This window comes from Lemur catta, chromosome 8, assembly GCF_020740605.2.
Source record: "Lemur catta isolate mLemCat1 chromosome 8, mLemCat1.pri, whole genome shotgun sequence".
In the NCBI taxonomy this organism is placed as follows: Eukaryota; Metazoa; Chordata; class Mammalia; order Primates; family Lemuridae; genus Lemur; species Lemur catta.
Window position 1 is genome coordinate 28026860 of NC_059135.1, and position 17743 is coordinate 28044602.

At 35.6% G+C, this 17743-nt stretch overlaps 1 protein-coding gene across 1 annotated transcript in view; it reads right to left on the bottom strand.

The window, feature by feature from the left end:
• Positions 1 to 17743, bottom strand: part of PARD3B (par-3 family cell polarity regulator beta) — a 942908-nt gene that overhangs the window by 803166 nt on the left and 121999 nt on the right. The window contains exon 2 of the mRNA XM_045558633.1: positions 13576 to 13677. Coding sequence (XP_045414589.1) covers positions 13576 to 13677 — 102 coding nt within the window. The remainder of the gene's footprint in view (positions 1 to 13575; positions 13678 to 17743) is intronic.

Genomic DNA, 17743 nt, shown 5'->3' on the forward strand with positions numbered 1-17743 from the left:
CAAGTAAACAGATGGAAAACCATACCATGGCTCTTGGATTGGCAGAATCAACATTGTTAAAATGTCTATAATACCCAAAGTGATCTACCAGATTCAGTGCAATATCTATTAAAATACCAACATCATTTTTTTTCCAGATCTAGAGAAAATAATTCTACATTTTGAATGGAACCAGAGTAGACCCTGTATAGCCAAAGCAACCTTAAGCAAAAAGAACAAATTGGGAGGCATAAATTTACCAGACCTTCAAGCTATACTCCAAGGCTGTAGTAACCAAAACAGCATGGCATTGGCACAAGAACAGAGACATAAACCAACAGAATAGAACTGAGAAACCAGATATAAAACTATATTCATATTGCTATCTAATCTTTGACAAAGCAGACAAAAAGGTACACTGGGAAAAAGAATCCCTGTTCAATAAATGGTGCTGGGAAAAGTGGATAGCCACATGTAAAAGACTGAAATAGGATCCAGACCTCTTACAAAAATCAACTCAAGGTGGATAACAGACTTAAACATAAAGCATGAAACCATAAAAGTTCTACAAGAAAATGCTGGAAAAACTGATACAGACATCAGCCTAGGCAAGGAATTTATGAAGAAGTCCCAAAAAGCAATCACAGTAACAACAAAAATAAATAAATAAATGGGACCTGATAGAATTAAAAAGCTTCTGCATAGCCAAGGAAACAATCATTAGCGTAAATAGACAACCTACAGAATGGGAGAAAATATTTGCATGCTATACATCCAATAAAGGGCTGATAACTAGAATCTATATAGAAATCAGGAAAATCAGCCAGAAAAGAATCAAACCACCCCATTAAAATGTGGGCAAAGGACGTGAACAGGAACTTTTCAAAAAAAGATACACCAATGGCCAAACACATAAAGAAATGCTCAGTATCTCTAATCATCAAGGAAATGCAAATCAAAACTGCAACAAAATATCACTTAACTGCAGTGAGAATGGCTTTTATCAAAAACTCCCAAAACATAACATGTTGGAATAGATATGAAAAGATAGGAATAGTCATACCTTGCTGGTGGGACTGCAAACTAGTACAATCCCTATGGAAAGGAGTATGGAGATATCTCAAAGAATTAAAATTAAACCTACCATTTGATCCCTCAATCCCACTTCTGGGTATTGACCCAAAGGCAAAAAAAAGACATCCTCACTTGAATGGTTACAGCAGCACAATTCACAATTTGAAAGATGTGGAAACAACCCAAATGCCCAACAATATTTGAGTGGATTAATAAAATGTGGTATATGTAGACTATGGAGTACTACTCAGCCATAAAAAATGGTGAATTAATACCTCTTGTATTATCCAGGATGGAACTAGAGCCCATTCTTCTAAGTGAAATATCACAAGAATGGAAAAATAAACACCACATGTACTCACCATTAAATTGTACTGATCAACCAACACTTACATGTGCACATATGGAAGTAACATTCACTGGGGATTGGGTGGGGGAAGGGGGAGGGGATGAGTAAATTCACACTTAATGGATGCAGTGTATGCTCTCTGGGGGATGGGCATGCTTGTAGCTTTGACTCAGGCAGTGCAAAGGCAATTTATGTGACCACAGCATTTATTTCACTTATTCTTTCAAAAATTATATGTTGACAACCAACATCCTAGGAACTGGGCAATCAGAAAGGGTTCTGTTTTTAGCCTTTTTAGATATTTAAAATGTAAGTAGTTAAGTCAGTGTGTTACACCTTACAAAGGAACACAGAGGCCGTTTTTCCCATGGATGTGTTTTTGATCTAGCTGTCCTAATTTTTTTTTGGAAGAATCATTTGATCCTAATCTTTGAGAACTGTTGGTTCTTCAACTAGATGCAGTCTTATTTACATCAAGAAACTGGACACTACATTTAAAGTAAACAAAAAAAAACTCAAATGTAAAGAAACACATGGCTCATATAATTGGAGCTCCCGAGTTAGGATGGACTCGAGAGTTGACTAAATCCACTGGCTTTGACACCATGTTCCTGAGATTCCCCGTGTCTGACTCTTTTCTCATGCTGGAAAGTAGACGGCTGCAGGGGTGCTAACCTTAAAAAAAAAAAAAAATTCGGAGGAAATATCTCCTGCAAGATGAAAAAAATATCTTTCCCAGAAGGTCTCAGCAAACCTCTCCTTGAGCATCTTTGGCACAAACTGAACCATGAGACCATTCCCAAAATAATCACTGGCACAAGGAACAAAGTCGCTGATGAAGGACCACCCGACTCACCCTTGGATGTGAGCAGTCATATGGACTTAACCATATGGACTGTATGTTGATGGCAGAGATATCTTACCAAAATACAAAGGGGACAGGGGAGAATGGATGCTGGGTAAGCAAACAACACTGTGCTGCAACTGACTGTATAAGCCAACACTATATTTCTAGATGGAGATGCACGAGGTCTGTCCAGAAAGTATCCAGCCACATAATACGAAAAGTAGAGATGTTTACTGAAGAAGATACAGGAAACATTGTACTTAGGACAATGACATCTTCACAATTCAAAGTAGTCACCTTGGGACCTGACAGTATAGTTCTCCCAGAGTCTCTTAACCTAACCAATACACACTCAGCATTCTCAGATGTTCTGCTTGTTGCAGGCCTTCCAGAACATGGACGACTTTCAACAAATTCTTGATCACCTTTGAAGTGTTTGTGCCACACTTTTATTTGCACCGCACTCATTGCATTGTACCTGAAAGCCTTCTGAATCATCCAAATAGCTTCCACGGAAGATTGCTCAAGCTTAACACTAAATTTGACACAGATTTGTTATTCTACTCGCTCAGTCATTTAGAGTGTGACAACCACACAGTACGCATGCTCACCCAACGGGGTCAGTGCCCCATTGACTAGTACAGGGAAGTGGTCATTGTTCACGCATGCACATTCCAGTCCACTCTCCTTGGATGCCAGGTTACACTGACGTCACACAAACCATTCTTGTCATATTAAAAATGGCCCGGATACTTTCAGGACATACCTTGTATGTCTTATAGGCTGATACCTGGCTTTAGAGATCTCTAATCAAACCCAGAACCTAAGAGGAATTCCTGGCAAATGTTTGCTCAACACTTGCTACCTTTGTACTCTCGATGACTAAGAGTTCATGTATTACAAAGCGGCATGTGTGTCACTGAGGAGCTACTCATTATACTGAGCTAAAATATACTTCCTTAAAACTTCACTGGCCTAATTTCTTAGAGCAACAATGAATGAATTTATCCTGTCTGTTCTATAATCACTCAAATATTTGAGGGCAGTTAGTAGGTTCTCTCTGAACCCTTTCTTCTCAATTGTCATTCCAGGTTCTTCAGTCTTAACATTAGGTAACTTCCATCTCAAAGTAAACAAAGAACTTTGCAAAATTTCCATTTAAAAGGTGAGCTATTTAGAACACCTCATTATACTATCATACTCGGTTTATTTCAAACTGGTATACAGTGGCCACAATAAGCTAGCAGTCTACAAAATCAAGTTCTAACGTTGTTATCAATGAAGAACTACGAGATTCTTCAACATATATATGCATATTTAAGATCATTGGGCTATTAGAATAATCTCAAATCATTTCTCTTGCAGTCTTTCTGGTCCATTTATAGTTAAGTATTGTGTAAATATGTGTGCTTCAATAGTAACATGTTTGTAGTTGAGCTTAACAAAGAGATTATTCTATGCTCTTTTACTCCTTTGATTAAAGTCTGTGCAAGAAGGCTTTCTTCTTTATTGTTAAGAAAGTTGTCACTTCATCCTTCAAAACTGATTCATGACATCAAAAGAAGGGAAGCTAAAAAGAGTTCTTAAAAGTTACAGCAGTGGCTGGGAGCAGTGACTCACACCTAATCCCAGCACTCTGGGAGGCTGAGGTAGGAGGATGGCTTGAGTTCAGGAGTTTGAGACATGGAAGTGTGATAAACATCAATTAAATTCCAAGAGCTTCCCCAAAAGTCTGTTTGATTCACAATGTGTCTAATTAATAACATAAGGTGAGCTTGAGGTCCTAGAAATAAAAGAACCAGCATAGTAAAATATTAAAAGTCTAAAATATGGTTACTCCCATTAAATTGTTGAATAGCTAACACTTCTTGGTGAATCTATCAAGTAACTAAAGAGTTGCTTGTTTAAGTTTCAGGAATCATTTGTCAGTACTGAGCAATATCCTTGCTGTCGGCCTTTGCTATTTTTGTTTTTTCCCTCCCCTTAAATCATGGGATCTCGTGTAGTCAGTTGCTTTTCTTTTCATAACATCCCACCTTATTACTTGAGACCTCTCCTATCCTAAGACAGAGGCACCCTCCCCTCTTCTACCTACCTTTTCAAAGAGGCAGCCCTCCCATTTTATAAAACCTGCTGCTAATCATTAAGAAGCAGTAGGTACCAAATATGCATACACAGATGTTATCAAGGCTCCAGAATCTTGGGAAGTTCAGGCACTTGTTCTTGTACTATGGTTCACACCTTCCTTGCTAGGTATTGGTGGAATGCTATCTGATCCAATCAACACACAGGTATTAGTGACTGACTCAGATGGCTAATTAGCACTCATAATCATTTGAATTTTTAAAAGAGGATGTTTTACAGCTTAAGTAGCTTTCCATTTGGTGTGATTTCAGACATTATAATGAGATTGTAAGTTACATAAGTAAAACAAAGATGTATGTAAAAAAAAAATTATGGTCCCATAACTCTGGGGCATAGATATGCCTATATAAATGGTTTCAAAAGAAGCTGATGTGAGAGAGAAAATCAGCAGAACTGGGTCCAGTAATGTAACATATGGCAAAAGGCATGCTGTAAAAATGAAAATGTTCATTGATTCTTTTTTTGAATTACAGTTTTAGCTCTAAGTCAAGCATTATTGTAATCTCAAATTTTATTGGCTTTTTCCCTCCAACCAAACTTGAAAATTTACATATATCTCAAACATTTTCTTATGGTTTGCTCTTCACTGTGCTCAAATGCTTACCTAAATTAATAATACCACCAAGCTTGATAATGTCTTTTCTTTGCTCCCGCTGATGAAACCTTTGCATCACTGACGTGCACAATAAACACACACATACTGGGCAAGCATATACACCTTCCCTCACACAAACATCTGTGCAGATTCTCTCTCATTCACACATACCCACACACACTACAGTTACCAACCAATTAAACTGCCGAAGGCACCAGGGATAACACATATGACGAGCCATCATCAAGATTACTGTAGTTTAAGTTGCCATCTCCCAACACCATTTGTCTTTGCCATAGTAAGGTCACAAAGATATTGATTTCAAAGTGCTCCTCTGGGGTTGAAACATGCCTACAAAATGTCTCCTAATAAATTATTTAGAAGAGACAACATAGTTTGGTGGAAGAAAAAGGTAGATAATTCAAAATCTTCAGTTCTAATTTCCACTCTATCACTGATGAAAATCAAACTACAGGTAAGAAGTCCATCCCAGTCCTAAAAGAGCATACAAAACATTTGGAAGATATAACTACTAAGACTAAGAAGTTAAACTTTTCTGTGTCTCTCCCTGGATTAAAAAAAAAAAATCTAAACCATAAAAAAAATTCTTAAGAAGAATTTCAAGATAGTAAGTGATAAACGTTACTAACCAATAAAATTTTAAAAAGGAAAAAGAGACGACTTCATTTCTATAAAATTTCAGGGCACAGAATTCTCTTAAGATTGGGATATCTGCAAATATTGACTAGGAAAAAAAATACAATTGGACCTGGATCTTAAAAGATCAATAAGAATTAAGCAGCAGGAATAAATACATTCTTTACACATATATTGTGCTTTATAATTTCTATTGCATTTTCACACACACCTTCTCAAGCTTCCCAATGACACTGTGAGAAAGATCTTTTATCACTCTCATTTCACCAGTATAAAAACTGGAGTTCAGAGTGGTTCAATGGCTTACACAAGATCTCAAAGCATACATTTCCTTTATTCACTCTACAATTATTTGACCAGCTAGGAAGTGCCAGGCACTGCTCCAGACACTGGGAATACAGTGAACAAAACAAAGACCCTCTCCTAATGGAGCTAAAATTCAATGTATAAGCTGAATCCTAGATAAGCAGAGAATGGGGGCAAGGACACACCTGACAAGTGGAACATTAAGGGAAAAAAAGCTATGGAGCAAGAAAGTACATGATACATAAGAAAATAGTACAGTAGTTTTGTTAGCACTGAGATTTAAGAAAGTTGAGTTTGAGAAAGATAGTTTTGGGGCCTTCTGAGGCCTCTGAGTATAATGTCTAGCTATGAGGTTTGGAGTCAATTCAGTATACACTAGAAGGAGTAACACAATGTAACCAATACTTTTGGCTAATGTAATCTACATTATCAATGGTAGTATGTTAATTATAATACCACCTAACACTTGTCCGTGACTTACCATAAGCCAGGTAATGTCCTAAACACTTTAAATGTATTAACTTATAACATTAACACTATTTTTAGCTCCACTTACCCATGAGGAACCTAAGGTACAAAGAGGTTCAATAACTTGATCAAAGCCACACAGGTAACACAGCCAAAAAATGAACTGGTTTTGCCTTCCAGAATATGAGCTCTTAACCATACTGCCTGCACTCACGGCATAGAACAGTTGAGGGGCAAGGAAAAGACTAAAGGCAAGAAGATCAATTCCTTATCAATTACAGTAACCCTGGCCTGAAATATTATGCATTTAAATTTGTTAACTGTGGAAATGACCCATGGGACAAGATAAAGGAAAGAATAAATTGGCTTTATTAAATAACTAAGTTTTTAAAACTAACTGCACGTTTAAGCCTGGAAGATTAGGAGAAGGTACCCCCACGAACAAAAGTAAGGATGACGAAGGGAGGAAGCCAACTTGAAAATAAGCAGTTTGGATTCGCATGAGATGGTATCAAGACCCTAGGGAGAAGGCAGGCACAGATTGAGGAAAGAAATCTGTCACAGACATGGAGTCCTATCATCTCTTCCTGGGCCAGATACTTCCTCTTTTGGAAGATGATGAGGTTAAGCTACATGACTATTGAGGTCTCTTTTGGGTCTATGATTTTATAATACTATGATTCTATAATTTCGTAATTCTATAAGCAGACAGTGATTCTGAAAAGTTTGAGATGAAATTTCTTAGCCAAGGTAATCCTTTGGTCCCTTGGGGGCCTCTGCATTTATTTCTGAAACATTCTCCAAACTTCCTCTATGTGCTTTTATAATATCAACATCTGTGAACCGAAGTAAAACTTTCAGGGAAAAACAACAGAAATACCATATCCAGATCTGTTTAAAAAAAAAAAATGGGGTTTTAAAATGGGTGCTTTACCTTGCGATTGAAGTCTTAATGACAAAATGAGGGCTCAGAAATGAAATAAATCACAACATTTTTTTAACATAGTCTAACTTAATTTAGCATTCGCCTTCCCCAGCAAAAACACAATATACCTCATAAATTGTTCAACTACAGACTGAAAAAGTTATACACTTCATCACAACCAGCCATTAACCTTTCAACCAGTGAATAGGAAGATGGGAAGAAGTCTAAATTTTAAAACATAAATAAATAATAAATACAGAGTTTTACAAATGCAGAAAATTCCCTTTGGCCTTTCTTAGAGAAGACTCAGAAAAGCACAGGTAACTATACGTAAACTCAGGCTTTACTACCCATGTTTGAGTCTGAGAGTTGTACTAAAAATATAGTAAAAATTACTTTGGAATGAAGTAGAACCAAATACTTCACATTCAGGAAGTAGCTTCTGTGAGCTGGCTCCTAGGTAACTCTGGACTCCACTAGAGGGCAACAGAGTGTGTTCAGAAAGCAATTTGGGCTTAAGGATAGAGTGGTTTTAGGTCACTAGTTCATTCATTGTGCAAACTATTCTCCATTGTAAAACCCTATTAGATCCCTGAATGCTACTTATATTACCCAACAATATGTTCTACTAAAAGGAATTTCATTTTAAATTTAATCATACTGGCAGTTTCATTTTTCAAATAATATATTAATCCACATGTTTTGTCATAATCAAGTATCTTCTTATAAAACTATTTTAACAATTTAAACAAATTTAATAAGGTTTGTTAAAAACAGTTAAAGCGTATAGTAAAATAGGTTTTTTTTGTTTTAACACTTAAATTAAAAGCATCTAATGGCTGAATCAAAACACATAGGCAAAAAATACAGTAATAACACTACCATAATATTAACAGCTGGTATTTGAGTTCTTAGTGTATACCATACTAAAAGCTTAGTATCATTTACCTGTATAGTTTTCCCACACTGACCCTAAAAGATAAAAACTTCACGATTACTTTACAAACAGGGAAATCGAGGCTAATAGAGATGAAGAAACTTGCCAAAGGACACATAATTAATAGGAGATAGAGCAGAACTAAAATTGTAATACTTCAGTACCAGATATCACATGTGATCCAGAGGTCAACTTGCCCTTCATTGGAGCCCACAAGAACCACTGGCATCTCTCCAAACTGAGCCCCTATGACAGGTAATGCTCTGAGACACATCTTCTCATGTTACTTTACTACATAATAGTTTTACTTTTGTATATTTAATAATATAAATTGGATTACAGCCATGGTATAATAGAAGTTACATATTGTCATATTTCAGTGTGACATTGCAATTGTCATCTTCAACCAAGCCAAAAAATGAAAATGACAATTAAAAAGGAAAACAGTCATTTAGAAAGCTTAATACTGAGAGGTTCTCATGTTCAATTAAAAAACTCTGTGGGTTAATGTTAAGTTTTGCAGTGGCTGACTAAAAATTAGTCTTTAGACTGAGGGCCCTTACATTCTACACTGAAAAACTGGTAAGTGACTATTACAAAGATGTTTGGCTGTGTCTTTCAAATGATTGCTATGCAATACACGACAATAGCATAACTACTGAGATGTTTAATGATCAAGTCCCAAAGAGTGAAGGTTCACCCAATAAACTGAGAATCAATTTGTGATGGACTTTGGAAGGAATACAAGGAGCAACCAACTGATCTGAAGTACAAGGCGTTTCTCTTGTCCTGAAGGATCTTAAAAGCCCAGTTAGTATGAAACTTGAGAAGACTAACATCACCTTAAAAGTTTAAAATAGGATAAGAGGCAGTGTGTATCAGTGTTCTATTGTTGCTGGATCAACTTACCACACACGTAGTGGCTTAAAACATCACAAATTTATTATCTTACAGTTCTGGAGCTAAATCCAACATGGTTCTCACTGGGCTAAAATCAAGGTGTCAGCAGGGCTGTGTTCTTTCTGGCGGCTCAAGGGGAGAATTTCTTCCTTTGCCTTTTCCAGCTTCGAGAGGCCACCAGCATTCTTTGGCTAGTGGCACCTTCCTCCATCTTCAAGGGTAACATTGGCCAGTTGAGTCTCATGCCGTATCCTTCCAATATTGACTCGCCTGCCTTCCTCTGTCGTTTATGAGTACCCTCATTATTACACTGGGCCCATCCAGATAACCCAGAATATTCTCTCCATGGTTAAGATCCTTAATCACATCTACAAAGACTCTTTTGCCACGTAACACATACATTCACAGGTTCTAGAGACTAGGGAAAAGACATTTTTGAGAAGTCATTCTTCTGCCTGCTGAAGACAGCACAGTCTATAATTTATGCACATGCTCCAATCCACCTGAAAAGTAGTTATTGGAATACAGAATTTATTTTTCTTTGAAACTGCATAAACTGCTTAGATTCCAGTCTACAGAGTCCAGTTAGAATTAAACCGTATCTAAATTGAGTAATCTGAGTCCCAGGAAAAGGGGATGCAAGAGAAAGCAAAAGAAGTCAAATTAACAAGTCTTTACAACAAATTAGATGCAGGCTGTAGGCAAAGAGAATTGAAGTGCAGTAAGTATGTATGACATACTCATTCTGAATTAATTGTGTCACACTCCATGGTTGGATCTATTACCTATCTTCTCTTAGCAATGGTGGTAGCTGTGTAAAAACAAAATTCATGCTTATTTATGACTGATTAATTTTCATGAATAGAAATTATAGATAAAAACACCCAACACACTGCTTGGTACATTATAGAAGAAAAATAGAGTAAGAAAATTTAAATTCTAGGTTCCACAATTTGATTCTGCCATTTACTCCCTGTATGATCACACAAGTTACCTAAAATTTCTGTGGCTGTTCTTGAAATGAAAAATAGGTGTAATAATGGCTCCTGTCTGAAAGATGGCTTAAAATGAAATATATGTAAGTGCCAAAGACATTCTGGACCTGTTAGTGCTCGATGAAACGTGACCTTGTTGTTGGGAGAACTAAGTCAGTGGCTTTTGGCAACCCGAGAAGAGACAATAGCATAATTCTTAGATATTCCAAAGATCTTGAATTGTGAGACTAATACATAAAACTGAAGAATCTCGAGACTAATTGTCATAACTGGATAATTACTAAGTTTTAGCACAACATTTTCTACAAGTACAGGTTATCATAAAATGCAGAATTCCAAAGATGTTCCAGTGATATTTTGATACACTATAGGATACAAATAATGTAATACAGCAAAAACTTGTTCCCTCTGGAAGGGGCCCTAATGGGAAAGCAAGTTAGGAAAAAAAAAAAAAAAAAAAACCAGCAACTCCCAAAGAGACACCATTTATGCACCAAGCACTACATTGGGCAAAGCAACTGGCCGGGTACGGTGGCTCATGCCTGTAATCCTAGTACATTCGGAGGCAGAGGTGAGCCCAGGAGTTCAAGACTGACTGAGCAACATAGCAAGACCCCCATCTCTATAAAAAACAGAAGAAATAGCTGGGCATGGTGGTGCACTCCTACGGGCCCAGCTACTCAGGAAGGTGAGGCAGGAGGATTGCTTGAGCCCAGGAGTTTGAGGTTGCAGTAATCTATGATGACACCACTGCACTCTAGCCCCAGCAACACAGGGAGATACTGTCTCAAAAAAAAAAATTAGATAAGATCAAGGACAAATCTCTTTTGGTACCAGAAGTTTTTAAAGCCATTTCTTTAGAAAACTGACTAAATTCTATTAATATTAGACTCTTCTCTCATTGTAAGTAAAATATCATTTAACCTCTAGTTTGAGCCTTTACTGAAGTTTGCTGGATGGCTTTTCCACCTGCTTAAATGGCCTCAGCTTACAATGCTCTGATTCTAAATTACCGTTTTTCTTGCCTCACCCCTCGCAGATAGGCTATCAACAGTTCCTTAGTGCCATTTCTCACCTGTAGTGAGAGTCTTTCCTAGTTGTTGTTTTGGCTTTAGCACAATGATTATGAGTATCCACCCATGCCTCGCTTTCTATCCATACTTTTAAATGCAAAAGATTATTAGGTAGCCAATTTGCAAATAGGTCAACTGTTATTTTATCTGAACTCAATACTGCCTCAAAGGATCTTGGGTGAATTTGATATTTCATTAAATATCCATAAAACATCACTTATAATTATTTCTTAATCTGACAAAAAGTAAGGTAAAAGGAAGTCTGGCAGGGCCTTCTTTCCACACTAGACGTATGACCTATAAGGAGATCTTAGATTGCAGAGGGAATGTCAGAAAAATAAGCAATATTCTTTTTCACTTATTTTTAAAAAGAAGAAATGGCAGTATGATTTTTTTCTGGCAACATCAAAAGTGTAAATTCATATCAACTCTGCAGAACAATATCAATTAGGCTTCATGTAGAACCATTAAAGTGCATTAAGAGAATAGTTAAAGATGGACCCAAACAGTACTAATTCTCAGCTAGAATTTTAACTGATTATCTCACTTTTTTTTTTTTTTACCTTATTTAGTAATGATGGTAGAGTCCCATTAAAACTGAGATTACATATAATACAGCTGTTTCTGAGTCTAGTAAATGGATTATGGTTATAAAGTGCATTGCTGAGATAGTTAAAAAGAATGCTCTAAAAGGAAGAGCTCTGTAGGATAAATTATTTCCCTGGGCCCTATTCATGGAATCATCCTTCCTGTAATGAAGTCTTGGATGAGGCTGGGGTGAGACATTTTCTTCTGGTCCTTCTTAAACTTGCCATTTTTCAGCTTTTCATTTTAATACACTAGACATCCATGAAATTTGAGACAGAAACTGCCTTCTTCATTAATGAACAATTCCACTATCTAGAATATTTCAAAGGAAGAAGATGGTCCTAGGGAAGCAGAAGAAAGTGAAACAGGGAAAAACAAGTGAAAGCCCTCTTTCAGGGTTCTGAAGGTCAGTAACATTAATTACCGTGAGATCAAACTGAACAAACAGAAAGTGTGCATCAAATTATATACAAGAGCAAACTATAGAAAATAATGCTTTTTTTCACTAATTCAGTAAATTATTTTTGAGAATCAAGTTTGTGTAAGATACTGTACCAGATACTATTAACACGAGGAATGCACACAAAAAAATAAAAGTCCTCTAGTCCATGTCCTCTAGGAGCTTACAATCTATTCAGGGAGGTAAGTTGTTATGAAATGGCTAATTACATGGTAAAACACAATAGGTTTGAGTTCCAGACAAAAATATGAAAAATAAATCTATGGAATGTCTGCAAAAAATAATGTAAATTTGAACAGTCTGAAAAAATCTCATGGAAAAAGAAAAATGCAAATTTTACCTGAGTTCAATAAATCACTTATTTATATTCCAGTCCAGTTAGTTAAAACACACAAATGTACATACACACACACCCCTGAGATTGTAAAAAAATACAGAGAAACATGTTTACAAATATGAATTAGTCTAGCACAAACAATGCTAAGGATGTAAAGATGCACACCAGAAGAAACTTTAGAAGGAAGGATCTCTCCCAGAGAGTTGCAGTTCAATTTTGGCAAACACATTAGCCATTTATAAGAGGTGCCCAACACAGAAGTAGTATTAACAAAAGTGTCTTAACAGCAATAATCCAGTGTATTACAACGGAATAGTTTACTTTTACGCCTTTCTCAGTTTAGTATCAGAAGAAAAATCCCATTAAAACAAGATATTTGCAATAGGATTATTCCCAGGTAGGTGTCAGGATATGTTCAAACTGTTTGAAATATTCAGTTTAGTGCCTTTTACTTTAGCAATGAACACAAGACTATCACTCAACATAGTTGTTTGCCAGCTACTTAAAAAAAAATCTTCACCATAGTTCTTTCATGTAACTTTCCTCCCCATTGTCTTCTCTACTTTGAAACACATTCAAACCTCAGGCATTTAAGTTGAATATTTAGCAAGGACTAGGAATCAACTCCGGAGCCAGCAAAGGCAATGATAACTCTGACAGCCTCAGTGTCTGACACTGATTTATGAAGACATTATCAGGAACTCTTGAGAATGAAGTATCTCCTAATTAGGCCACCACAAACATATTCTCAAGTCTTGACAAAGTTTTTCCAAACATCTGATGAAGAACTTTGATTTACTTACAGGCTGTCCAGGTGAAACCTGAACAGATGCTATCTTTTAATAGTAATTGACACATGAGTTTGTTAAGGATTTCAATCTCTTGAAAACATGCAGCTCAGTAGAGGAAAACAAAGGGGAACACTTTTAGAGTTATCTACCTTATCTTTGTCTTCAACAACATCTGCCAAGACATCATCAGGATCCAGGATTCCTCCATCTGTGTATTCCAAGTGATGAATCTTCACCCAGTAACCAGGATCCTATGGTGGAACAAACAACAAGTTTCATGACTCAATCTATGAAAAAAAGTAAAATAAAATTTAAAGAAAAAAGTTGACTCATTCAATATGCTCCAGTAATAACATTTTTAAACACCAAAACAAATGTTATCTATTTATTTGGATAAATATTTAGTATTTTTATCCTGTTTAAATCAGTGAATCAGAGTAAACATATTTCATCAATTTTCCTGGAAGATACATTACAATGCAAAAATAAATTGCCCCAGCAACTTGAAAAACATATTCATGGAATTTTTTTTTTTTTATAACCTACAACCAAGCCAAGAATACTCTGGAATAGAAAGATTTTCTCAAGAGTATTTTCTGAAACTGGGAAGAGAAGTCCAAGTTGAGATTCCAAAGCTGTAGAAAAAAAACCCAAAAGGCAGAAATCTGTGATTACAATAGCTATCACTTCGGAATATATGAATGGAATGGGTAACCACTACCCTCTTTACCTTTTTAAAATCTCTGTGCATCCTAAACTCTAAGATTTGCAATGACATACACAGTAAGAGCTCCAGCCTTGGTTTCCGTTTTCTGAAGTGACAGCAACTTATCTGTCATCTGCATTGAATAGGGAGTTTACTGAAGTGGGGTAGCAATTTAAGAGATTTTCAACTATTGTTTTAAAAAAAACTGCTAAGTTTTAAAAACTGCTTATTCTGATACTAGAATTTAGAATTAAATGATTTAGCTCAGTTATTTATGTATTTCCTATTTCTAGGAAAGATATGGAAGTAAACCATTGTAACAATGGAACAAGAACATGAACCAATGAATAAAGAACATTAGTAAGGATTTTACCAGAATACCCGAGCTATCATCAGTTTGGTTTTGTGGTTCTTAGAAAGCCCCTCCAAAAATTTCAAAGTGGGAAATTTTTGACATATGAAGCACTCAGCATACAACAAAGGAACAGATACCAGTTCATAAAAAAAGATGGAAATCCTTCTAAGATAAAACCCGAAGCATTTACCACACTAATCTTATAAGGGTAAGAACTAACATAACCCATAGAATTCAATTGCAATTTTGCAAAAGCTAATAGAAATGGTTGCCATATAGTCTTCTCTTTAACTGACTCCTGATAAAAGGTCAGGGCATATTATTAAATAATAATTCTTTTAAGGCATCTGTTTGGAGGGCTACTATAATGTGGCCCAAGTACATGGCTTTCCAGTAATGTAACTTGGCAAAGTGATAGTCTTAAAAAATTCGAAGCAACTATAGAAATGATCCCTGAAAGTATGGGCAATATATATAACCTGAACTTTTGTACCCCCATAATGAGCTGAAATTAAAAAATAAATAAATAAATAAATAAATAAATAATTTGAAGGAATTCTCCTTAGCTAGACTTTATATATTTTCAAAATTAATTTTCTATAGAGCACCTAAAATTTAATTCCAAGTAAAATAAAAAGAGCTTCATTTGCGTCTAATACTAAGTTTATAGGTGGAAACACTAATGATTTACTAAGAAACTTTAAATGCCTGACTGCAGTGAAAGTATAATCAGATAAGAAAAGCGAAGAACATTCACCACTCAAATTCTTTAACCAGAGATCTCTGCCAACTCAAAGTGATTGTGCTAGCCTCTTGTATAATCTAGCTAAGTATGAGAGGCTAGACTTCAAATAGGGAGGATCCGGAAATATACAGAGCACTATGTAATGGCCACTGGACTATATAGATCTCCCTCAGCAATCTTTGAAAATAGAATCCTTTTGCTATGGCCATGCCACAAGCAACATATTTCTTCACATCTACCCAGAACTTCTGACTGAAATCTAGACTATTATGTTTTCCTTGTAAAAACAGCCTGCTTATGAAAGGAGTTCAATTTAATTAATTTCTGTGACTTCCATTGAGTTGGTTTTTGATATGTTATAGCTCTGTAAGATGAAATCTATTGATTTTAACCATGTTTATAAGGAGTAACATATTCTAAACAGTTTTTCGCATATTTGCACTTAAAAGCAGACATGTCCGTTTTTTTCTTATACTCAGTTTGTAAAAGCAGATTTTATCATCTAAGACTGAGATCAACAATTACCCCTAACAACTGCAGTATAAGTACACCTCTCTTCCTGTCTAGAGGTAGAAAAAGAGAGAAGAAAACCATACAGTCCTAATTTAAAATAGAAAAATTCAAAAAATAGAAGATAGGATCTGATCAGTGGCAAAGAAAATAACAAACAGGTGGAAGCAAGATGTGGTTGTTAAGTGACTTATATTCCTTCGTACACACTGGTGGGTTCTAAGACATTGTGGAAAATAAGGCACAGGAGTTGAAACTAAGACATTTTTCTCTAATTTGATTCAAAAGAGTATAGAGCTAAGTAAAAGAAGTAATTTGATACATTTTGGAATCATATTTGACAAAAAAAATTTAAGGGAAAAACATGGTGTCAGAATACAGAATGGCTTTGTGATTTGAACTCCCTATTCCGCACTGATACTGCCATTTTAAAAAGAACAGGCTAATGATGGGTACACACCTAACCTTGAACAAAAACAGGCCATATGAAATCAGTCTCAGGGTTAATATTTTATATGTCCAAGAGGGAAAAATAGAAATCCATCAACACAGTACATACTACTATTTTGTCCCCATGGTATTTTGGCCATGGTGCTATAGATCACTTTAAGAATATATTAATGCATACAATATTAGCAGTTTATAGCTATCATAAGACCATAAATTTGCCCTGACTCTTTTATGCATGTAAAAATTTCAGCTTCTACACTGCAGTCAACATTTTGCATCTCATTTACTTGTTTTTATTGCCATTGGAAATAAAACTGGTCAAACATGAAAAGATGTTCACATACGTGTCTTGGTTCACACAATTAATCACTTGGAAAAGTTTACTATATTTTTTCATAATCATGACATTTAATTTACCTTTATATTGCACAAATATCTGTAATACACATAACTTTTAAATTATATTGAAAATACCTCTAGCATGTGTGCTCATTTTGATATGCAATAAGTCTTATTACTTATACTCCTAGGATCATTAAAGTACGGAAAAACACTATATGGTTTCTCTACTTCTGACAACATCGTATCTGTTTTTTTTAAATACATAGTTAAATGCTACTGACATTTTTAAAACTAAAATAAACTAGTCTACAAGGATGAATTGGAAAAGGAACCTAAAACAAAAACATATGCATTACAGGAAGAAGACAGTTATAGGGTACTTTTAATGATCAAATGTAAAAATTGTTCCAAGCAGGCAATTGCAACAAATAACCTTCACTGTGGGTAGATGACATGAAATTTGACCCTATGCCTTTGAAAATTTATATTAACCAAAGAGTTGAAGAACAATAATTTTCCATCTGCAATATCTAAAGCAGTAGACTGGCAAGCCACATACTATAATGCTAAGACTACCAAGTACTGAGATCACGCCAATAATCAACAGAAAGGGAAAACTTCACAGTTTCTAAGCCAAATGTGTGTGGTGCAAGAAAGGAAACAGAAAGTCTACAATGGCAGCAAGGTCCCAAAGTGAGGAGAGTGCTGCAAAAGAAAGGCCAATGGTTGAAGAAGGGCTGCATGTAATTAGCAGTGGCAACTATAGGGCTCAGCAACGCAACTGGTTTCTTGGTGGCTTAAAGTTTTTACTAGAATAATCTTACCCACTAGAACATAAGAACAACCACAAAGTGGAAAGTAATAGGAAAGTAGAATTTTCTTTGTAGAATTTGTGTCACAAATTTGGTGGCATGTAACCACAAAATGAGATTTCACCATTTTCATTATCATCATAAATAGCAAATATTTTATTTAGTCCTTACTATGGGCCATAGTACTATAGGCACTATTTGTTTTATATGATTAACTCATTTATCCTCAAATAGCCTCATGAAATAGTTAACTCATTTTACAAATGAGAAAACCAAGGCATGGGTAGGCAAATTGACTTACCCAACGTCAGAAGCTAAATAAGCACCAGAGTCAAGGTGAGGTTTTTTAAACATTTTTTCGTTAAATAACTTAGTACAAATCACGATTACCTAGGAA